Consider the following 23,587-nt stretch of genomic DNA (forward strand, 5'->3'; position numbering starts at 1 on the left):
AGCGCCAAAAGTTAAGTACGGCAGATCATGTTCCATGAAGATATTTTGTAAATTTACTATCGTAAATATATAACATTTATTTTTGTGAATGAATGCAGCACAATCGCGAGCATAAATTGACAACTTTAAAGGCGATTTTCAGATTTCAGATTTTCAAATCATTGCATCTCGGCCATATTGTCCTATCGTAACAAACCATACATTAACGGAAAGCTTATTTATTCAGCTTTCAGATAAATGTATAAATCTCAATTTAAAGAAATTGACCCATGTGACTGGTTTTGTGGTCCAGGGTCACATATTTGTTTTTTTTGTTTAGCCGAAAGGCATCCTTAAAACTGAGTCAAGCAGTTTGAACTTGAATAGGAGTGTTGAACAACACTGAACAACATTCACCTTTTTTTTTTTTAAAAAGTGAATGATTGTGCTTCCTTTAATTGGTTACATGCACTTTTGCTCTTGCTTTGTGAGCTCTTTAGTTATAATAATGAAAAACTGACATTTTAGTACTAAGGACCAAAACAGATTATTAACAAAAATATTCTTAGACAATTGTGAAACACCAGAGAATTATTTTCCAGATGAAAAAAAAAAGTGATCAGGATCCTTTTTTTGGAACTAGAACTGTACTGGCCACAGAACTGAATATGACAATCAATCTCTTGAAATATTAGTATGTTCCAAACAATTTCTTAATCCACATAAACAACAGTCACTCCTTAAAACAATGTGTCAACTTTTATTAAAACCCGTACAGAGCACAACATTTACAAATATGGTTTGGGATGGACTGGAACAGTTCAGTAGCTCTTTGCCATTTCATATGATTCAGGGAAGGCGAGACTCTTGTGTCCAGATCCCATGACCAATGGCAGGATTCCAGCATTTGGCACCACATTCCACGAGAGAGTGAGAGTGATGTTCTTATTTGCCCTGTGTTTGGGAAAAACAGAGAGATATCAAAGAGATGTCCATTTCTATACTTTTCAGTTATATATGTCAAATACTTGTAACACTTTACAATAGGTTTTCATTTGTTAACATTAGTTTAATTAACTACATTAGTTAACAGCAATGAACAATACTTCTACTGCATTTATTAATTGTTGTGTTCATTTCAGCATTTACTATCACATCTTTAAACTCAAATGTATCGTTAGAGAATGCACTGTGAAAAAACATGAACAAAGAATAAAGAATTGTATTTTTATTAACTAGCATTAACAATCATTAAACAATATTATCTAAATATTGCTAAAATAAACTAACGTTAACAAATGATACCTTATTGTAAAGTGTTACCCAAATATCTATTCCAAATGAGGTTTACACATTGTCAATATTCATTTGATTTTAGTTCAACTTAGTAGATGTGTGTTTTATGTGTTTCTCTTATTGTTTTACTTATGATAAATTGTCATTTGAAATTCATTCCAAATACCAGATCTTAAGTGTGTTATGACTGAAATATGCATGACTCATATTTCAGTCATAATACACTTAAGATCTGATATTTAGAAATAATTCAATTGAAATTAAATTTTGAATAATTTTATTTGTAAAAAAATTATATGTCGAAAAATTATACATACAAATTATAATAGAAAGTTTGGGGTCTTTTTTTATGGAAAGAAATTAAGTTTTATTCAGGAAGGATGCATTAAATTGATCAAAAGTGACCGTAAAGACTTGTAATGTTACAAAATATTTTTACTTCAGATTTTATTCTTTTGAACTTTCTATTCATCAAAGAATTCTGAAAAAAAAAAAAAGTACAAAACTGTTTTCAACACTGATAATAATAATAAATGTTTCTTGAGCACCAAATCAGCATATTAGAATGATTTCTAAAGGATCATGTGACACCGAAGACTGGAGTAATGATGCTGAAAATTCAGCTTTGCATCACAGAAATAAATTAAATTTTACTATATATTCATATAGAAATCCATTATATAAAATAAATGCAGCCTTGGTGAGCAGAAGATACTTCTTTTAAACATTAAAAATCTTACCAATCTAAAACTTTTGAACGATTGTGTGTGTGTGTGTATATGTGTATATAAAAATATGTGTGTATATAAACGGCACAGATGAAATACTCTGAATAAAGCAACTAACCTTAAACCATTCCCATCATCAAAGAAGAAATACTTGGATTTAACTTCCTTCAGGTTTAGTTTGGTATTGTCACCTCTCAAGACAATCTTGTCCCATAGAACCACCTGGTTCAGTGCCTAACATGGGAGAACACGGTACTCTTTATTGATGTGAAAAACACAAACAGTTCTAGTACATACAACACAACAAATACCCAGCTCTCATTCACATAGATTTTTAAAGCCTACTGACTCTCAGGATATACTGAAGTGGTAAAGACTTACATTGCTTTTGGTTGAATATTCAGCAGTCAGGTAAAGAAAGAGCTCCTTCACATTCCAGTCAAATATTGGCCGCAGATGTAATAAAGTGGTTAAAGCAAATAATGCAAATCTAGGTCTAGGTGTAAACTGCACTGCAAAGCTGATATGGAAGCGGCATCTCAAAGTGGCTCATATTAAACAAAAAATGCATTTACAAAGACTGCAGAATGGTGAACCGAGGTGGCATAAATGCATTTACACAGGAAATACTTTTATAGAAATAATTAATACAATAAAAATAAAACTCTGAACAACTATGGTGACTTTTTTCATCAACATGGAGGTAACTGTGTAGCACAGCAGTGCTCTGTTCTGTCAAAAGGATATTAGCAGAAAGGTCAAATGTCACAAAGCCCAAGTCACTCCTCTCTCGTGGTCCTGTGAAGTCGTCTACATTTTTACTGGAGAAAGAATGAGACAAAAGACATCAGCTTAACGTTAGGTAAGTGTGAAACACAGATGTAAAAGACGAAACTACATTAAATCCTGCAAACTGACACTGCCCACAAATCCATATTTTTGGTCTATTAAGCGTTTCAAAGTACTGTTGAACAAAAGCACAAAAATAAGATCTTTCTATTTAATTAATTTGCACAGCTGACGTGCGCCACTGCTATTGGCCACCAGCTCAGCATCTGCAAGTCCCATATGCTGCACAAACATATGATTCCAAATGGTCGGTGATGCCTAACGTATATCAAATATATATTTTAATGATCTTAACATTGATTTTGTATCGAACCTCTGGTCGCAGGCTCAGAAACAGTGCAGTTAACTTACATCATGACTTTGGATACGTGTATATCCACCGGTACGCTTCTGTCTTTGAAAGCTGTGGTAATGAAGCACCCGAACGTGAGCGCTGCCATCACACTGAGAGAGAATGCAAAGAGTGAGTTTGCCCTCGACAATACCGTATTCATGATTCCGTCTAGTTAACAACTAACTATGCACTGCAAAAACAAAGATATAAAGCTCCGAGCGGAGGTTCAAAGCAGGAAGTGAGGCAGTTAAAATATGATTCGGAAGCAAGACCTACTTCCTGTTTCATTTTAGAAAGTACACATTGCCACCCAGTGGCCAGGAAGTGACAATCAAATAGCAACGGGCACAAACAATAGACCTATGGTCTCTTATGATGTCTCTTCTTCCAAGTTAGGCTTTTTCAGGTAAGTTCACTGTCTCCATCAGTATAATGCAAGATTATAGGCCTAAGCAGAGGTGTATAGAGTGACGTTGCAATAAATCAAGGTAGACACAACAGCCTTATAAACGTCTACAAACTCCCAGTTAAGCTCAAGTGCACAAAAAGGCTATAAGTAAACCAATATCATACAAAAATACCTTGTCAATATAGAGGATATATAAAATAATGTTAATTAAAATTAACTAGTCAAGGTCTACTTGCACTGGATGTGCTGGTTTCGGCCTCATCAGCAAAATCAAAAACCTGCGATTCAGAAACCAAGCACAAAAACTAAGGGTACTGCAAGTGATATACCACAACAACAGGTTTATTTTAAATGAATGGCTGCAACAGTAAAATATTTGTGAAAATAGGGAGTGTATGTGCATAATGTGTGTGTTTGTGCATGCACACGTGTGCATGTCAGTACGTGCACATTCATATGGGCGTGTGTCATACAATAGCCTATAGTGCGCAGTTGAATGCTTACTACCAATTTTAATATACCACCACAGCCACATTTTATTGTTTGGTTGGATGTGAGTGACAGATCAGCTTGTGCATTGTCACTGCAATTGATTTTCAACTGAGGTGGGGGGTAGTGAGATCATTTTAGGGTAGCATGGCATGCAGATTCTTTGAGAGAGAAAAAAATCCATCACTCCTCATCCTTTTGGTTTAATTTCCATTAAATTAATTTGATGAAATGAATGACACGACATTCATTAAATGGAAATTACATTAATTTCCATTTAATTCATTTTCTTGAACAATGTGATATGTTTTTTTTTCTTGTCAGGTTCCCCTTCAATGATAAAGACAGGTTGCAGCAGTGGATACACAATGATACACTTCACACAGGACTGTTTCATCCCTGTCCAGGGACGAAAAAACACCCTTAAACCAGACGCGGTGCCAACCATCTTCTACCCCCATTGCCAGGAGAAGGTCAAGGTGAGGCACACCAGAGTCAGTAAGAACACAACGGTTAGTAAGACTAACTCTGACACACAAGCTGGTAAACGCAGGAACGTCAGTCATGACCATGATTACATCAGTTGCACTCACAGTGAACCACAGACAGTCGAGATGAGTGTAGCCAGCTGCAGCCATAGCCATTCTGCAGATCATGGTGCATACACATTGAAAAACTCCCCCAGTCCTCTAAAGAGGAAGGTGTCAATTGTTCAAAGTAGCTTGCGTTCTTGCACGAAACAATTGAAGCTTCAAAAGCAGAGAGTCAGAAGACTGAAACAGAAAGTGAAGTCTCTCTCTTCAAGAGAAGCTGCTTGTTTCCACCAGCTGTGGTGATATGCTGGAGGCTTCCTTTAGCGGTGTTGCTAAAGAAATTCTGACAAGGGCCAAGTGCAAGATTAAATCTGCTAGAATCTCTGATAATTTGAGATCTTTTGCCATGACTCTCCATTTCTACTCTGCAAAAGCTTATCAGTTTGTTCGTGACAGCTTTGATTGTGTTCTGCCTCATCCTCAAACAATCAGGTCTTGGTACAGCAGCATTCCTGCAGACCCAGGCTTTACAGAGGCATCATTCGCTGCCCTCCAATCCCATGTGGAGGAAGGAAGGAAAGATGGTAAGGAGACTGTTTGTGCTCTTATGATGGATGAGATGGCCATCAGAAAGCATGTTGAATATGCTGAAGGGAAATTCCATGGGTATGTTGATGTAGGATGTGGCAAAGTTGATGACTCTTTGCCAGTAGCTTTTTTCTTTTACTGTCTATGCAATAGACCTTATTCACAGCAGCGCCGTCTTTGATTTTTACTGTGAGGGACAGACGTGCATCTCTTCAATAGGCTGTACTGTTATTTAATGTGTTTTTGGATTGTTCTGCTCATGAAACACTGGGAAAATATCTTTCCAAGAAATTTCAGTTGACAAAAAACTCCCGACAATATAAGCTGTGGAAAATTGTAAGTAATCTAGGAGCTTTATACCGCTTTTTACAGCGGATGCCATTGGAAACAAGGCAAGACTATCCCTCACAGCCTCACTTTCATGCCTGTCATGGCGCTGCTCTGAATTAGGTCTATATTTTTTTTATTTTAGCACATTTATGCAACAGTATAAACATATACATATACACAAAATGCATTCTTCTTGTGTAATACAATTATTATTTCTGTAAAATTGTATTAGAAGGAAAACAAGTAGGCCTATTGTTTTCCTTCTAATACAATTTTCCATACCTATACCAAAAATAATAAAAAACTGCATTTAACTGCTGCATTTAACATTTTCTCAGAAGCATCTCTTACACAAGCTCTAACAAAACGTACAAGCAAAATTAAATGTTTAAAAGTGCTTTCTGGAGAAAATTCACATGCAATCTTTATTAATACTTGTATCTACCACTAAAATATGATATAGCTCCCATGGATCACATGATCAATCAAATACTACTGGCTTTATCCTGGTAACTCAGGATTAATCATGGCCGATTGTGAACAGGGTATTTCTAAAATGGCTATGGTAAATAAACAAAAATACTTTAAATCATCTGACACTGTTGTATTAGCAACAATAAGTTAAAATAAAACTGTAATGAAAACAAAACTGTCACAATGTGTCATGAGACAAACATCCTAACAAATGACAACAACACCTATTGTTATGTCTCAGTCAAGTGGCCCATTTTCCACTAGCTAAAAGTCCAGCTGCCTTATCTCATTCCTACTCTGAGCCCAGCTGTCTTGGGGAATAACTGGGCCAGTCTGGCATATGATCCCCATCGACACATCTCTGGATCCTATTCCAAAACATTCACAGTCACTGAGCAGCAGCAATGACTGAGATTTTGGAGGAGCGGCCATTTGGCTCGCAGTATAGCAAAGTCTATTTCTCGATTTTTGTCCTTTTTTGCTTCAAACTTTTTGTCAAGATCAGCTTAAACATACTGACCCACTTCTATGCGGTTAAAGGAAACCGTAAAGAGGCGGCCCGTATCGCAGCCGAGTTCTATGATTTTGGCCAAGGGCACAGTAAGTAGGCAAGATTGGGATATATTGGGGATATAGTTTATATTTTGGAGTCACTATAGGGTGAGATTGGGTTTATCACTCTTTATATCTCTTTGTAAACACTGAAAAAAAGTCGACTTGTTGTGTAAAGAGAAAGCTTCTGGTGCATGGCACCAGTTTGTAACACTAAGAAAATTAGGTCAGTGTTCATCTAATGCTGAGTTATGAAAGTCGCTTTCTCTTAGTATTTTGGCATACATGGCTGGGTAGACTTTAGAGACAGTTACGATACATATATTATATAGCAATAACACTTTAATTTTTTTTTTTTTTCATTTTGGTTACACTTTATTTTAAAGTGTCCTTGTATGTATACAATTTAATTATACATTTAAGTAGCATAGGAATATTAATCAACAACATGTACTTAATATAGGGTTAGGGATTGGATTAGGGTTTGGTTTAGGGTCAGTTGCATGTAATTATGCATAGTTTACTGTTATTATAGTAAGCTATAGGCTAACTTGAAACAAGGACACTGTTTTTTTTCTTTTTTTTTTTACATGAAAATGTTTGGTGCAATTCACTACATAAATAGTAATCCATCCCTCACATTTATTCAGTAATCTATATCTCAGAAGGTAACCTTATTTTAAGGTGACATAATTACACATTACACGTTGCTACTGTTGTAATAACAGTAAATTATGCATAATTACAAGTAACCAACCCTAAACCAAACCCTAGCTGTAACTCTATAGTAAGTACATGTAGCTAGTTAATATTACTCTGTGAGTACAATGTCACTTTAAAATAAAGTTTAACCTGAAGAATTCAGTTAAAATGTAGTGATTTTGTCTGGAAATGCTGTTCTTAACTATTTTTTTGTCTTTTCGTCCCTTTTTATCAGACTACTTTGCTGCCCTGTTTATCATGATCTTAATAACATGCAAATGACCTGACTTCAAACTAAATGAGATGAAAGTCAAACATTTTACAATATTTTTTGATAAATGTTAAGGATGTACAAGGGAAAAACCCTTTAAAAGTCCTGACTCTATAACTAGCTATTTGTGTCGGAATAACAGTGGCACTGTTCTAATATTAACTTGCGATATAAATAGACAAACGGGCACGGACATGGTAGCCTACAGTAGGCTACTATGGTAAAGATTTACCTCATGAATATTAATTTAGTTCCGTGACGTACGTCCAGTAGGCGCAATTGAAGTAACCGTCTACTATGGCAAAGGCTTGGCTTATGAATATTAATTACGTTACGTGACTGGATGCTCCAGAAAGATCACCAAGCAGCGTCAGGGTGAACTTATTAATATTCATATGCTAAATCTTTGCAGTAGCCAACACGACTCTGCTGAGGTCTGAAACAACAACAAGCCGAGCAGCCAATCAGAGAGAAGCGCTATGGTCACACTCGCTGTGTAAAAAGAAAGACACTGACCTGATGCAAACATGACAGAAGTTCCCTGCGGAGATTCCGAGAACTCAGATAATACTCCCAAGAAAAGAAAGCGAGAGGACGTCGAGGGGTTTTCTGCGAAAAAGAAAGTGCGCTGGGGTATTTTGATTAGTCAAGGTGAGTTATAGACACGTGTAAATAAATGTGCCTTTATAGTTGCGCCCTGCTATCACATTGCAGTAATGCATTTGTATAGGGGCGAGCCTTCTAGGCTACCTATAAAATGGCAAATAATATTGAAGTTAATATGAGATAATATAATATAAGAATTAATATGACATATTTTTAATATTCATTCTTGTTAACGTTATGTAATTCTAAAAATGTTAATATCAAATCAACATGAATATTGTTTTATATGTAGCCTGTGTATAGTCTATACAATAATTATATATTAGCCTAACCTTATACAAACAAAATAAGACTAAGGACAGATATCAAGTGGATAATTGCCAAGAAGTGTCATTCAGACGCATGCACACACACATGCAAACACCAATGGAGCAGAATGAAGTGAATATGAAACATCAGTATTATTGGTAATTTATTATTTCCAGTGTTGGATGAAAAAAGAAAAAAAATCTTCCCAAGCTTGATTTATTCTTTCTCATATTTCCCGCAACCCAAAATACAAAGCTGACTATTTGCATGCAACAGAATAGCCGAATAGGACTGTACAAATAGTCTCAAATTGTGTACTTGGCCTAGTTGTTAGTTAAAGGTAAAACTGTTTTTATTGCTGCACACCGCTACATTTAGTCATTCTTAGTTGGAGTTGGTGATATTTAAAGCCTCTTTACAAGGGCATTATAGTTCAAGTAAACACAGCACACTATTAGCGGACTCCTGCATCATGCATTAAACATAGGCTTTTACCCTAATGTGTAGCTGATTGTTTATTAAGGGATGGATTGCTTTATATTTTTACAATACACCATATAATTGAATAGGACTGTCTCCCTGACTAGGGAGTCTATAAACAGGGAAGTCAAGTAGTCCTAGTCTCCGTGGAGCTCAGCTGTAGTCACATGAACAGAACAGGATCTGAAATATTCATGAAAGCTCTCAGAGAATATCACAATAAAGACTGCTTGCAACCAGCATTCATACTGAGAAGTGCCCATCAGGCAACAACCTATGTTTCTTGATCAGAAAAAAACAGGGCTATGCCACTAATGAAGTAGTTTTAAAATGACATGAATTCTTTAAGCGCACAAGAAAACACTAAATTGCATAATAAAAAACAGCATAGTAGTCTAGTATCATTGTAACTGACTAAAGCACAGCTGTGACCTAAAGCTCCACATGTCACTCTGGAATCTCAGTGGCAGTAACCCATCGCCTTCGCTCAGCTAAGCTAAACAAGAGAAGACAGCTGCTTTTTGCTCCCCGAGATGACAGCCGTCCTTTCATTTACAGGCAATGGCGTATACGTATCAATGGCTAGATGTGCCGTGGGGCGATGGAGACATGGGTACGTAACGGAAGCACTTGTTCCGTTCTTGCTCTTAGGCCGTGTTCTGTGCCAGGAATGACAGTTGCAGAGGGCAGCTTTCGTATGCTGTTGTGGCTAGATTGAGCTTATGCTAAATATAGATCTCTGAGTAGATATATCTCCGGTTGGAGCTGCTAGCACTGTGTGTATTATGGTATTAATAATTGTTTTGTGCTATACATACGATTATTGTTCTGACTAAATAGAAAAGGCCATGTTTTAACTGTAGTTGTGTTGTTGCTACTGTGGTCAGTAGGTTGATGCAGTTGATTAATTGAGGAATTATCCAAATGCGGTCTGGGGACTTTGCATGGATGTGTTAGGGGACCTGTGGAAAATTTGAGAGAAAAAAAATATAGTTTTGGAAAATTTAAAAAAAAATAAATAAATTATACATATAAAAAATATATAATTGATTTTTTTTAACATAACATTTAAATGTTATGTTATTAAAATAACATTTCATATTTTAACATTTAAATATAATATTTATCAAATTAAATTTGGTAAACAAACATTTTAAACATTGCTTTGAAAAGTGCTTCAAATAAATCTGAATTGAAAATCCACTATATGAAAAAAAAAGGTTTATTTTACATAATTTCTAACTTGGAAAAAAAATTGGACTGTGGAAGTTTAAACTTATTTTTTAAGTTGCAAATAGGATGCAAACTGATCCTCCGTATAAAGATCTCATATACAAAGTAAGTAATCCATTTCCCAATCCATACATAAGTAATCCAATCCATACTGAAAAGAAAAATAATTTAGCACAAAATTACTGCTCCCCAATTTATTAAAATTTTTGCTTTTTTTGAAGAGTAATGCTGACAGAGAAGTCTTTGACACTGACAATTCTTCCGCTTGAACACGTAATGGAAAAGACATGCCATCCAAAAGCCCTGGCATTTACTGCCCTGCAATGTTTAATGATTGGAAGTCAGAGGCCTCCACATCCAATGGGTTTTTGTAAATGGGCTTTTGCCTTGTAGTTCCATTTGAGAGATAAGTGCATCTTGCCTTTATTGCTTTTATTCCTACATATGGATAAAGTAAGTCCAAAATCCAAATTTGCGTTTTATGAGGTAAAATTCTTTCATTTTCATTTTGTATTACAGCAACACGTTCAAATGTCTCAACAGTTGAAATGAGTCACCTGTATTGTATATAGAGAGCTGATAATGCTGCGATTCCACTCACAGGCTCTTCTCAACAGCTGTCAATGGGCAGTGTCAAAATCACACCACTCTCACTTTAGAATGTACTGGAAATTATATCAAGTTCAACTGTGGCTGAGTGGGTGTATTTAAAGCTCTTGAATTCCATGGTAGTGCTTTTGTAACTGTCGGTTAGCTTTTAACTACAGCAAATTATGATTGCTGTAAATTATGTTAATGTAACATTGGATAATTGTTAATTCCAAATTTGTTGGGCTTGTTTTGTGGTTTGTTTTTCTCAGAAGAAAAGGCATTTATCAGCCATGGGAAAGTTCATTGGCTTATTAATAAGAATAATTTGACGTATGTTCATTCCCTTCTCAGGTTCATGGGCGGATCGTTCTCCCCTCCATGAAGCTGCATGTCAGGGTCGACTTCTGGCTCTTAAGACTCTTCTCTCACAGGTTTACAAACATATACACATACAATAATGGAACAGAAATTGTAAAAAAAAAAAAAGTTAGTAACTTTTTAAAGAAAAAAAATTCTATATTGCTGTTTTTCTTCTCCATATTACCAGGGTCACAATCCAAATATCGTCACCATTGATCACGTGACTCCGCTACATGAAGCTTGTCTGGGAGATCATGTAGCATGTGCCAGGGCTCTCATAGAGGCCGGTGCCAATGTGAGTTACAGTTATTAAACAGCATATTAAAGACTTTTCGGCAACATTACAACTATTATTGAAACAGCAAAACACTGAAAGTATAACATTTAAAACACATGACAACTTGCCCCAGTAAAAATCACAGCTGCCCTGATTGTACATTTCTGAAATATACACTTGTCCTGAGTACACAGTTCAATCTTTTGCTCAATCGTATCTTCATTATATAATTGATCCTTGCTTGAATGTCTGCCAATGTGATTTTATTGTGTTTGCTTGTTTACCCAACAGCTATAGCAAAAGTATGATGAAAATAGAATTTATTTGAAAGATAAACTTTAAACACAAACTTTAAACCAGAAATCTGGAACCAATTGAACCACTTATTTAAAAAAGAGGATGGAATTAATATTTTATCCCCTAACCATAGGCTATAGTTACTGAGATACAGTCCCTGTGATAACTTCCTGTGTGACAACTAACCCCAACCGCCCCTAATTGTTTTTTTTTAATGTTTTCCTGCTTTTTGTTTATTATATGTTTAGCCCTTTCATGCATGGTCACTAACTACAGTGGACGTCTATTCGTAAAAAAACTTCCTTGCGTATAAAGGGTTTTGATGGCATAGTTGCACATCAACCACTAGAGTGAACACTAGTGCATCATCCTATACACTGCCACCCTGTGGCAAGCCATTGTATGTGGAATTTTTTTCTCCAAACCAAGATGGCCGACAGCCAGTCAGAAATTCTCTGGAAGTTGCTCTGGAATATCCATCCATTCCTTCTATCCTAGGAGACTCTTGCAGGTAAAAAAAAAAATTAAAAAAAAATTGTATTATCAAGTAACATCTAGGGAGTCATATCATTGTTTCATTTTCCAAGTACTGATTTTAGATCGGGTGGAAATTCTGCTGAATCATCTGTCCACTAAATTGGACATCATGCATCACTAACTAGATCAGCTACAATTCATACTATTTACTGTGACTGTTCTTGAAAATACTTCATCTGCAGTAACTTTTTTGGCTGTAAATAAATTATTATGTTTTTATAATGTAATTTGCAGTTACGTGAAAAAAGTAATCTGAGAATGTAATGCACGTTACTTTTAATGCACTACCTTACTCGTTACATCAAAAAAGTAATCTGATTACGTAATGCACATTACTTGTAGTTGTAATGCGTTACTTTACTTGTTACATCAAAAAAGTAATCTAATTACGTAACACATGTTGTAATGTGTTACCATAGAATAGATTGTTCTATTATTAGGAGATGAGAGCGTGTTCATCTTGCGTTCGTCTTGTTAATAAAAAAAAAAATTTCAAGTCTTATTATTACTGATAAAACGTGAAAGCCACAAAAAAAAAAAAACAAAAAAAAAACATTGATATTGTTTATTTTCTTTAGGCTATATACAATATCACTCAATATTACACAACTACTAAAATGGTGGTAAATGTAATGCCGTAAATTAGACCTACCTGTCACAACATTCCCTACTCAGTCTTTTTTTTTTTAAATAACATTTTTATCTAGGTAAAATCTACATATAGTTCCAACGAAAGTATTGTTTAGTGTAAAATATGTTGAAGATTAGTGAACTGGTTGTCGATTACATTAAATGATAAGCTATTTCCTCACAAAAGCTGTTTATTCACCGTAGTGAAGCCTCTCCTCCATTGATATCCATTAAAATAAATAAATGTAACAACACTAACCTTTCATTGAAGTAAAAGGATAATCACATTATGAAATAAATGTTTTTCTCCAAAACAAGTTGGCCATAATCATTGGCACCCTTGCTTCTTCTCTTCAGTTCTCTCCACTCATTTTCTATAGGGTTCAGGTCAGGGGACTGGGACGGTCATGGCAGAAGCTTCATTTTGTGCTCAGTGACACAGTTTTATGTTGATTTTGATGTCTGTTTTGGATCGTTGTCCTGATGGAAGATCCAACCACGGCCCATTATAAGATTTCTAGCAGAAGCGTTCAGGTTTAGATTTTTTATATGTTGGTATTTGCTAGAATCCTTGATAACATGTATCTGAACAAGATGTCTAGGATCTCCAGCAAAAAAAAAAAAAAAAAGGCCCACAACATTTATCCAGCTGTGTATTTAATCATGGACATGGGGTACTCTATATCCCTGTTTGCACCAAACCCATCTGGTGACTTTGCTGCCAAAAAGCTCTTTTTTGTTGTTTCGTCTGACCAAAGAACCAGGTCCCTTTTGAAGTTCCAGTCATGCCTGACAATTGAATATGCTGGAGTTTGTTTTTGGATGAGCGAGGAGGATTTTTCTTGAAACCCTCCCAAACTCCATGTGGTGATGTAGGTGCTGTTTGATTTTTTTTTTTTTTTTTTAGGCTTTCTGAACCCAAGACTCAACTAATCTCTGCAATTCTCAGTCTGTGTTTATTGGAGAGTCTTTGGCCACTCAAACAATTTCATGTTCCTAGTCACCCTGGTGTGCTAAAAAATCTTCAGAGATACTTCAGATATATTTTATTCATAAACAATTCTAGGGATGCCAATAATTGTGGCCAACGTGTTTTGAAAAAAACAAACAACAACAAAAAAAAAAAACACTTTTTATTTTATAATGTGATTTTTTCCCCCCACTTTCAATTCTTTTACTTCAATGAAATGTTAGAGTTTTGCAAAAGAATTTTAATTAAAGATCAAAAGGATAAACATCGCAGATTTATTTTTTACAGCCATCTTTGATCATATTTACCAGGGGTGAAACAAACTCAATTGCATTTCCAATAATTGAAGCTTTACTATATTTGAATATATTTCATAGTTTTCACATGATTTTATATAATTTTATTAAGTGGTTTGTTAAATATACAGTATCTCTTCAGTTAAAAACAAAAACACAAACTGTCCACTCAAGTGGACATCTGAACATTTCTTTGGATATGTTTAAAAAAAAAGGAAAAAATAAATCCTGACCAAGGTTGTCATAATTCATGCATGAAAGGGTTAGAAGAAGACTCTGCTCAGATTGATCAGTTTGTGTGAATTGTGCTGTTAGCATGTTCTTGTGCATGGCAGGTAAAAGCCACGACCATTGACGGTGTGACCCCGCTGTTTAACGCCTGCTCGACAGGAAGTTTCACCTGTACAGAGGTGCTTTTGGAACATGGAGCAAAACCACAGGCAGAAGCGTGCCAACCTTCGCCCATTCACGAGGCATCTAGCAAAGGTAATCAAGTAGTTCTGCTTTAGTCTAACCATAAAAATCCATTGATTTGAATGTATAGCATTTATAGCAGACTTTACAAAAATATAAACATAGATGTGTTGCTGTTTCAGGTAGGGCAGCATGTGTAGAGTCTCTCATCTCATGGGGAGCAGATGTAGATTACGACATCCCCCATCTAGGAACACCTCTCTACATTGCCTGTGTCTCCCAACAGCTCCAGTGTACACAGAAACTTCTGGATGGAGGTGAGCTCATCAGACTACTGTTCAAACCAGACAAATTTTTTTAATTGTTTGGTGTTTTGGCGTTCTTAGGTCAGGTCTTCTCACCTTTAGTTCTGTTCTTGTTTATTTGATCACAAAATAATCTGTTTTTCATAGGAGCCAATGTGCAGAAGGGCCGTTTCCTGGACACTCCACTACACGCTGCAGCACAGAAGGACTGTCCAGATATCATCAGACTGCTACTAGAGTTTGGCGCTAACATCAACGCTCGCAACCTGGAGCTGCAAAGGCCGGTGGAGACGGCGCCACCCAGCAGTACGGCAGAGTCTGTGCTCCTTTTGTATGAAGGTAAGGCTGCTCAGTTGATTTTGATACCTTTTGGTTTTTCTAGTTATGAAGTTCAGAAGAATCAAGCCCATTCAATGGATTTTTTGGTTTTTCAATTTATTTATTGACTTTATTAGTGGAGATATAACAGGAAAGAAATAGGGAATGGGTTCAAGACGTGATCATGGTCTCTTGAACCTGGGTCCTCTGTGAATTTTTAATGCAACTTTTTTGCATTAAGTTGTATGATAGGTTTGTCTAAAACATGCTAAATTTAGTTAGTCCAAAGTTGTATCTTTTGTACATTATACAGTTGTAATTGAAATTATTTAACCCCCATTGCAAATCAGGTTTATTGGCAAAACGTACAGACTTTCAGCTTTTTGCAATAAACAAATCAAACAAAAATGATTGAAATAGGTCAACACAACAAATGTTTCTAGTGGTTTCCCCAAATTCAACTGAAAATGCAACTTTTAATGACTTCTGCAGTCTCAAAATTATTCAACCCCCTGAATAGAATCCCTCACAACAGCACAAATCTGCAAAAGAGGTGTTGTCTCAATCACACCAGATGCAACTAATCAAGGGATTCATTAGTTGCACCAGGTGTGCTTGTGCTATAACACATGAAATATCTGAACTGGCAAGGTTTGTTGAGTGTCACGTTTGATTGCATGTTATAAATATGGCTAAGTAAAAAAATAATGGTCCAAGTTAAGAGAAGATAATGTCCTTCACAAACAAGGAACAGGATAAAAAAGATAGCCAAGGCACTAAATGTTCATAGAGACACTGTTGGAAGCATAGTTCGCAAGTTCAGAGTTAAAGGAACAGTGGTTACACTACCTGGATGGGGCAGAAAAAGGAAGCCATCAACTGCTGCAACCAGATTTCTAGGAAGGCATTCTTAGAAAAACCCTTGAGTGACAGCAAAAGACTTAGTGGCAACAGGCACTGAGGTTTCAGCTTGCACAGTGAGGTGCCTACTAAACCGCGTGTGACCTGCAGCGTGTGAAAGACAAGATGGATTCATTGAAGTATCAGGAAATCCTAGAAAACGTCATGCCATCTGTGAGGAAGCTGAAGCTTGGGCGTCATCAGACCTTCCAACAGGACAATGATCCCGAGCATACCTGAATTTCCACTAAGGCCTGGTTGCAGAAGAAGTCCTGGAAGATTCTACAGTGGCCATCAGTCACCTGACTTGAACCCCATTTCTGGTGGAATTTGAAGAAGACGGTTGCAGCGCGCAAACCTAAGAATATTACTGAACTGGAGGCCATTGCTCATGAGGAATGAGCTAAGATTCCTAAGAAATGCTGCCAGAAGCTGGTGTCTGGTTATACATCTCATTTGCAGCAGGTCACAACAACAAAATGGTGTTCTACTAAGTACAAAAGATGCTTGTCATGAAGGGGTTGAAAAATTTAGAGACTGCAGAAGTCATTAAAAGTTTCATTTTAAGTTAAATTTGGGGAAACCACTTGAAACATTTGTCGTGTTGAGCTATTTCAATTACTTTTGTTTGATTTGTTCATTGCAAACAGCTGAAAGTCTGTACATTTTGCCAAAAGACCTGATTTGCAATGGGGGTTGAATAATTTTGATTACATCTGCATGTTTTAACCCACTAAAATTAAATACATTTCTGCAGTAATATGTTCATTGCATATTTAAGACCACATTTGATGAAAACACTGAGTTGAGTTAAATGGGTGAAAACAATAATAAAAATATGTTTTTAATGTTGGCTAGGATTTGAACATGGGTCACCTTGTCCATATACTTTATGAAATACTTATGAAAGTTGTCAGACGTTTTTTAATAAAAAGGGGATTTTACTAACTTTCCCTGTCTTTTCCTGGATAGCCATGCCACAGTCTCTGTGTCAGCTGTGTAGACTGAGTATCCGAAACTATATGGGCCGATCCAGACTGCACCTGATTCCTCACCTCAAACTGCCTACTCTGCTCAAGAGTTTCCTCCAGTACAGATAGACTTTCAACCTTACTCCACAAAGCCCCTCCCCCTTTTATTTTCTTATATTAAGTGCATTAATTTACAAATAAGGTCATCAAATTTTGTTTGTGACCACCAACGCACAGAAAACACTATCACAATAGCCATTCATTTCACTTAATTTAAGTTCAAATGTTTATTTTTAAATACTTATATTTTTGTGCTACTAATGAACATCAGTTATATTTTTGTATATAATCACAACATTAGTGTAAATTTATCATTTGTGACCTGCACTATATAAGCTGCATGCCTATGATACAAAAATATATCACGTCAGGGTGAAATCTATTTTTTATCGCACTAATGTAAAAAACAAGAGGATAACTGTTCAGAATTCCCCAAATCTGATGCTATCAATATTTTCACAGCTTCCCAAGCTGCATGAATGAACTGTTTAGAAAATAAAAAATAAAACCACTGGGAAGATTCAATGTAATGCAGTACTTTTGCTGATCATTTTGTTGCCAAAACAAAGCATGATAAGATATGTAACTTATAAATAAAAACAAATATGTAAAAATTTGTCTCATTGGTCTCCCTTTTCTTTGCATTGCAGTTGGTACTGTATTTGAATCATGTTCAATGTAGTGCAATACCCATAAGCAAAAATAGAATAATACGATTTCCTGTACACTTGATCTTTTTAATAGCAATTATCAAATCATAGTCACAAAAAAGAAGGTAATTGCCTGTTCTTATATATCTCGCCTTGCGCTTTTATGATATCGTCAGTCAAAATAAATAGATGAGACGCTTGAAACATGCAGAATTTGAAAAGGTCCTGGCTAAATCAGATGCATGACTCAACTCCAGGATCGATACATAACTGTTTAACTGTCCTCAGTTGCGTATGAACAGTGATCATATGAATATGTTATGTACACCCATTTGAGCTTGGATTTAGACGTAAATTCTACAACAAAACTATATACAAATAAATACATTTCACAGTGCATTTCACATTTGATGAAAATAGTCTCTCTATCTGTTTTTTCTAACATAAAACTTACATAAAATAATTCCATTTTATATACTCAGCTATGCGTGACAACCATTGCAACCGATGATTTTAGCAATACAAATGACACTTTTTGTCTTTAATTTCCTAACTTCAGACATACACTCCAAATGTATAGATATGTATATCAGCATAAAATGTCTTAACATCCTCACTCCATATGTGCACTTTCTCAGACTTATTGCCTAAGTTCATCTAAACACATTTTGAATGTAACAGCAAGACTTAATGTCTATTATCGCTTCGTAAATAATGTTGCCATAGTTTATGAACATAAATATTACACCTCTGGCCCCAGAACTGCCCTGTAAAACCATTCATAATAGTTACTGAATGAAATGAAGAAACATTACAGTAAATAGTATTGTTACAATGTTTTAAACTCTTAATTCTCTTATTTGGTTCTACTAAAATAAGGTGTATTGTATATTCAGTAGTCAGTAAATATATTCAGTCCATATATAACAGACAACAGACATGACAAACGGTTTCAGTGTCAAAGCAGCAAAACTAACACGTCTCTTTTCATGAAATCAAATGCGCAAACAAACAAAAACGTACAGATGAATGCCATGTACTCAAGTCTTGAAATAAAAGTTACAAAACATTCAGACTGCTTGATGCAAATGTTTATACTCCATAATACCATTGACAGTGCCAACTAAACCAAGTAGAATTTCAATCTTTGCGCTATAGGCCACAACCCTAAGACCTGGACATAACACCTAAACCCGAATACCTGACCACGCTTGTGATTTAGGATGAGGAAGAAAGGCATTAAATATCCTGCTTCATATGTAACATTCATTACTGTATCCAGCATAAATCTCCCTTTATAGAGATTCAACAGGTAGTTCTGGTGCTCTAATTTTCATCTCGCTTTGCTTGCCTATGATAGTAGTGCATCATTTCTTGTCGACATGTACTATAAATATCACACTTGCATTTGTGCTGTGGGTCTTACTTGTGGCCTTGTGTAGCCTACTGTATAATCACTACAGCAGCACTTTGCTGTGATTCTTTGCATATGAACTGCAATCCTGAATGTAATAAGCACAGCATGGAATGGCAAAACTTCAAAAAAAATGTGATTTGAACTATTGGACATTCTGCTGTTTTATGACATATACTTTCTGAGAAAAAAAAGGATTGTCGTCCCCTTTCCAAACGCTGACATTTCATAGTCAGACCAGGCAAAATACTGCTCACATTTGTTGTATTTGTGCTCAGAAGGGGTTGAGGCGTATACCCGTCCCTAATGGAGAGAAAGGGTTCACTTTCGCCCACATCAGGGCATCATTTAGTGAAATGGCTGATTTGCCATCTTCCAGGAAGAACGCTGGACCCTGCCAGGCAAAAAAAAAAAGAGGCAGATGTAACTACTCTATCTGCAGCAGTATAAGCAGATACACAAAGACATTTAAGGAATAGTGCTAAAATGCAAGTCTACCCACAAGAAACCCACCTGTATCCTGAGGCCAGTGAAGCAGGAAATCTGGACGTCAGAGTGGCTGGGCAAGTTGGAGCCAGTGACATAGTCAGGACCCTCTAGGCCCTTGATGGGCTCCTCTCTCATCCGACTCAAGAGCTGACTGTATTCCGTTTTCTGGGCCTCAGATGGTGGCACACATGAGGTGTCATCTGCCGCTCTGTGTATGCATAGAGAGAGAGTGCAAACAATAGATTACTTTCCAAGTATCTTCAATTGTCAGCAGAAATGTTAGATCTTTTGTAAAACCAAGTGGGCTGTCTTGTTGTCTACTGCCATAGGCAGCTTCCTACTAAAGCCCAAACTTTAGCTGTGTCTCATTTTGAAGGCTGCATCCTCCGGAGGCTACATTTCTCGGCCTCATATGTCACCAGTAATGTCCTATTTCAGAAAAGTAACCATTATAAAATTGACTGTTATTCCTTGTTAAGCTTAAATTGTGGTAATTTCTTTATGACTTTGAGGCTGCCTCATTTCAGTTAAGTAACCATTAATGGCGTATGCAGCCAACAAATACAGACACATGCGCTTTGATCTTTTTTGCACTAATTAGTTACTGTCCCGAGACAGTAGAGTAGAGACTGAACAACTACAATAGACAAGCACCCTGTTAACAAGTCAATGTGTGAGGCATTTAATAGATACCCGCAACTCTTGTTTAAAGTTGTGTTGATAAAGAAGTGTCAACAAATCTTTATATTCCATTTTAATGTACATCTGAGTGTAACGGATTGTCGGAAATGTAGGGCAGGGACATTTTTTAGGGACTTGTGGGCATTGCATTAAAAAATGGGAGCATGAATACAAGCTTGCAGGTGCGGGGTTTAAGCTGACTCAATGATTGGAGAAGTCCTGCGTACATCAGTCTGTCCTTTTCACTAGAAGTTAGTTATGACTGATTAAAAATGACGGGTCAAAAAAGAAAGAAAGAAAGAAACATACACAGAGGAATCGTTCACAATAAGACCTATACCATGCATTTAGAAAATAGATAGGGTGAATTGTCATTTCATGCCGAATTTAAGAGTACAAACTACAAAGACATTTTTATTGGTCATGACTTTGATTAAAAATGATGGGTCAAAACAAAGGAAAAAAAGAAAGAAAGAAAAATATACACAGAGGAATCGTTCACAATAAGACCAATACCATGCATTTCGAAAATAGATAGGGTGAATTGTCATTTAATGCCGAATTTAAGAGTACAAAGACATTTTTATTGGTCATAACTTCCGAGAAATAGCACAGACAAACACTGGAGTTGGAACTGTCTAATGTGCATGTGTCAACCACCTGTGTCCGCTCACGCTCTCAAATCAAGTATACTTTGATAAACCATGTGTCCAAATGTACACATACGCTAAGTGTTTACGTCAAAATTGAAGTATATTTTGGGCTTAAGGCTAACTGCAGTGCATTTTGGGATTGCTTTGTCCATGAGGTATAAATACAATGCTAGCTTGGAAATTGTTCAAAATGAGGTATCTTATAATTGTGCTGCATACTGTTTGGAATAGCCAATGATGCTTTAAAATACTGACTAAGTAGGTCTTGATACAGAGCTGTTGTTTGTTATGAATTAGAGTAATGTATTGTGGTACAGACTTGAGGGATTGTGTGCAGGCTCTCCAGGCCTCCAACTCTACAGACAACTGCTCTATCTGCAGTGGTACAGCCACCTCTCTTCTCTTCAGCAGCTGACTGATGGAGGATAATAGAGAGAGAGAGACATTACTTGTGATCACCAATGACTGAGTTACTTGATATAAATCCCACAGTTAACATACCTTGTGTATTCATACAGTGCTGGCACTATACTTGAATACTGTCTCCCAATGGCTAATAGTGCACCAATATACCCACAGAGAATAAGCAACTCATTGCGGTCTCTAGCCAAAGACAGAGAGAGATAATGAGATGAACATATAATGCAAGCTACTATAAATTACATCAATGACAGCTGTTTTTGAGGCAAGGTCATTGACTTACTCACTACACTTTGGAAGAATAAGACGGTCTGTTCTGATGTAGCTCAGCAGGTCTAGGATGTGGTACACTGAGTCCACCGGCCAGTCAGGAGAGCTCAGCTGCTCTATGAGGGGAGAGAGAGTCAGTAATAAATTGTTGGTCAAATTAAGACCTTTAAAGGCTTCCTGTTATGATTTTTTTTTCTCCCATTTTCAACTTTCTTTAGTGTGTAATGTTGTTTGAGCATAAAAAAGGTCTGCAAAGTTACAAAGCCCAAAGTCAAGCCCAAAGTTATTCTCTATATTAGTATGCACTGTTTCTGAAGTCTCTGAAAAAAACTTGAGTTTTCTTCTGGGAACGTACACATCACAATATCCCTCATTTAAATAATTCCCACCCAGGGCATATACGAAATAAAGGGACGAGGCCTGGTTAAGTTGCGTTAGTAGCGTGTTGAAACTCGCAGTTATGGTAAGGGGAGTGACATTTCCGAAACTGGAAGCGGTTGACCAATCACAACACACTTGACCAGTTGACCAATCAGAGCACATCAGAGGGGCTTCATGGAGATGGTAACTAAACAGAGCGTTACTGACAGATTGGGAGGAGAGGTGCAGCAACACTGTAAAAATATGTGAAAAATAATGTGTTTTATGTACATTCAAGCATGAAAACCTATTCTAGTAGACCTCAAACAAAATAAAGACTGAAAAAGGGCACAATAGATCCCTTTTAATTCTTTAAGGCAACAATTATGCCTTTGAATGATAAAGTCTTGTGATTTTTTTTGTTTTGGTCTTTGTTTTCAGCAAACAATTTAATTATATTCTATAAAATCAAAATGAATAATGTTGCTTGTGGATTCAAGTTCGATAAGCTTGCATTTTACAGTCTATATATAGTAACATTGTTTATATAGTCACTTCTATACATCAAAACAAATTGTATACACTCATTGAAATGGAAGAAACTTCACAGAAGAAAACTCTAATCACTCTAATGGTGACTAGAAACAACACTTTTACAACAAAATATAAAGTTCCCATACTTTACAAAAACACAATTTTCAAGTGCATCATTAATGAGTCAACTTTTTCTTCATTTAATCGTTCAATCAACCTTTAAAAGTTTGCTTGAGAAAATGGAAGTAGGCCTATGCTATATTGTGTGCAGATTGTGGACATGCTGGAAATGGACACTCTCTGACACTCTCGGACACTCACCTTTGACAAATGTGATCCCGATGGGAAGAGCCTTTTCTGGTTCTGTGCTCAGGAGGTAATACTTTACTGCTTGAAAGATGTCTCCCTCAGCATGTGTATTCTCAGCAAGCTCTTTACATTCTTCTAAAGTCGGTAGACCACACTGAAAAAAAAAAAAAAATTTTTATTCTATTAAATGCATTTCTGCCTGTGCAGAAAAATACCATATTCACATCAAATAATAAACACTATATGTTCTTGTTTGGACCTTCACACTCAATATGAGAATAATTTTTCATTAGATTGTTGAATGTTGAGCAAATGGCCACAATTCCTTCTAAAATGAATGGGAACTAATAACATTTGAATCGATTTAAGACTAATGTGCAGCATTGAGTCACCTTTTCGTGCAGGTCGTTGATTTCGGCTGAGCTGCCAGGGTAGAAGGCACACAGTTTGGCTAACAAGATTTCGTTATCAGGGATCATCTGAAGTAATCTGGCTGCAAGATCCCTGGAGAGTAGAAGACCCAAGGCAGCAAGAGTTAAGTAATGGGAAAAGTGGATAACTATTTGATTTGTTCTGTTGAAAACAAAAAGTGAGTTTTTGAATATTTTTGTCACAAAATATTTGAGGCTGTCAAAACGTACCATAAAAATATTGTAATAGTAGTTTTCTGAATATATATATATATATATATATATATATATATATATATATATATATAT

General features: G+C 36.1%; 3 protein-coding genes across 10 annotated transcripts in view; 1 reads left to right on the top strand and 2 right to left on the bottom strand.

Annotated features, from left to right (window-relative positions):
• Positions 1-715: 715 nt before the first annotated feature.
• On the bottom strand, positions 716-3,484 carry spcs3 (signal peptidase complex subunit 3). Its single transcript, XM_079850920.1, has 5 exons — positions 3,204-3,484; positions 2,749-2,824; positions 2,385-2,459; positions 2,122-2,237; positions 716-933 (listed from the first exon to the last, which is right to left on the bottom strand). The coding sequence occupies exons 1-5, from the start codon at positions 3,344-3,346 to the stop codon at positions 801-803; spliced, it is 543 nt and encodes a 180-aa protein (XP_079707046.1). The 5' UTR covers positions 3,347-3,484; the 3' UTR covers positions 716-800.
• A 1,524-nt stretch (positions 3,485-5,008) lies between these two features.
• On the top strand, positions 5,009-17,702 carry asb5b (ankyrin repeat and SOCS box containing 5b). 4 transcript variants are annotated; one of them, XM_079850888.1, is made up of 8 exons: positions 6,413-6,609; positions 7,947-8,185; positions 11,105-11,184; positions 11,301-11,408; positions 14,456-14,606; positions 14,717-14,851; positions 14,987-15,178; positions 17,030-17,702. In XM_079850888.1, the coding sequence occupies exons 2-8, from the start codon at positions 8,062-8,064 to the stop codon at positions 17,155-17,157; spliced, it is 918 nt and encodes a 305-aa protein (XP_079707014.1). In that variant the 5' UTR covers positions 6,413-6,609; positions 7,947-8,061; the 3' UTR covers positions 17,158-17,702. The 4 variants fall into 4 exon arrangements, with proteins under 4 accessions (XP_079707013.1, XP_079707012.1, XP_079707014.1 ...); XM_079850887.1 differs by lacking the exons at positions 6,413-6,609; positions 7,947-8,185 and adding an exon at positions 5,009-5,201; XM_079850886.1 differs by lacking the exon at positions 7,947-8,185 and having other exon boundaries at positions 6,366-6,609.
• A 105-nt stretch (positions 17,703-17,807) lies between these two features.
• The window catches only part of wdr17 (WD repeat domain 17), a 34,772-nt gene continuing 28,992 nt past the window's right edge, over positions 17,808-23,587 (bottom strand). For all 5 annotated transcript variants that reach the window (XM_079850849.1, XM_079850848.1, XM_079850846.1 and 2 more), the window contains 7 exons: positions 23,261-23,372; positions 22,881-23,022; positions 21,679-21,781; positions 21,477-21,578; positions 21,295-21,390; positions 19,666-19,849; positions 17,808-19,546 (listed from right to left, as the gene is read on the bottom strand). In XM_079850849.1, the coding sequence (XP_079706975.1) occupies positions 19,427-19,546; positions 19,666-19,849; positions 21,295-21,390; positions 21,477-21,578; positions 21,679-21,781; positions 22,881-23,022; positions 23,261-23,372 (859 nt within the window). In that variant the 3' untranslated portion in view covers positions 17,808-19,426. The remainder of the gene's footprint in view (positions 19,547-19,665; positions 19,850-21,294; positions 21,391-21,476; positions 21,579-21,678; positions 21,782-22,880; positions 23,023-23,260; positions 23,373-23,587) is intronic.

The sequence above is a fragment of the Squalius cephalus genome (assembly GCF_949319135.1).
Source record: "Squalius cephalus genome assembly, chromosome: 2".
Taxonomy (NCBI): Eukaryota; Metazoa; Chordata; class Actinopteri; order Cypriniformes; family Leuciscidae; genus Squalius; species Squalius cephalus.

Excerpts from the sequence above, each read along its gene's own strand:
- spcs3 (XM_079850920.1), bottom strand. The coding sequence starts at position 3,346 with ATGAATACGGTATTGTCGAGGGCAAACTCACTCTTTGCATTCTCTCTC. Across the intron at positions 2,238-2,384 it reads AATATTCAACCAAAAGCAAT|GCACTGAACCAGGTGGTTCT; the intron begins GTAAGTCTTTAC and ends CTCCCATGTTAG. Across the intron at positions 934-2,121 it reads GATGATGGGAATGGTTTAAG|GGCAAATAAGAACATCACTC; the intron begins GTTAGTTGCTTT and ends TCCCAAACACAG.
- asb5b (XM_079850886.1), top strand. The coding sequence starts at position 6,414 with ATGACTGAGATTTTGGAGGAGCGGCCATTTGGCTCGCAGTATAGCAAA. Across the intron at positions 11,409-14,455 it reads TCATAGAGGCCGGTGCCAAT|GTAAAAGCCACGACCATTGA; the intron begins GTGAGTTACAGT and ends TGTGCATGGCAG. Across the intron at positions 14,852-14,986 it reads ACAGAAACTTCTGGATGGAG|GAGCCAATGTGCAGAAGGGC; the intron begins GTGAGCTCATCA and ends TGTTTTTCATAG.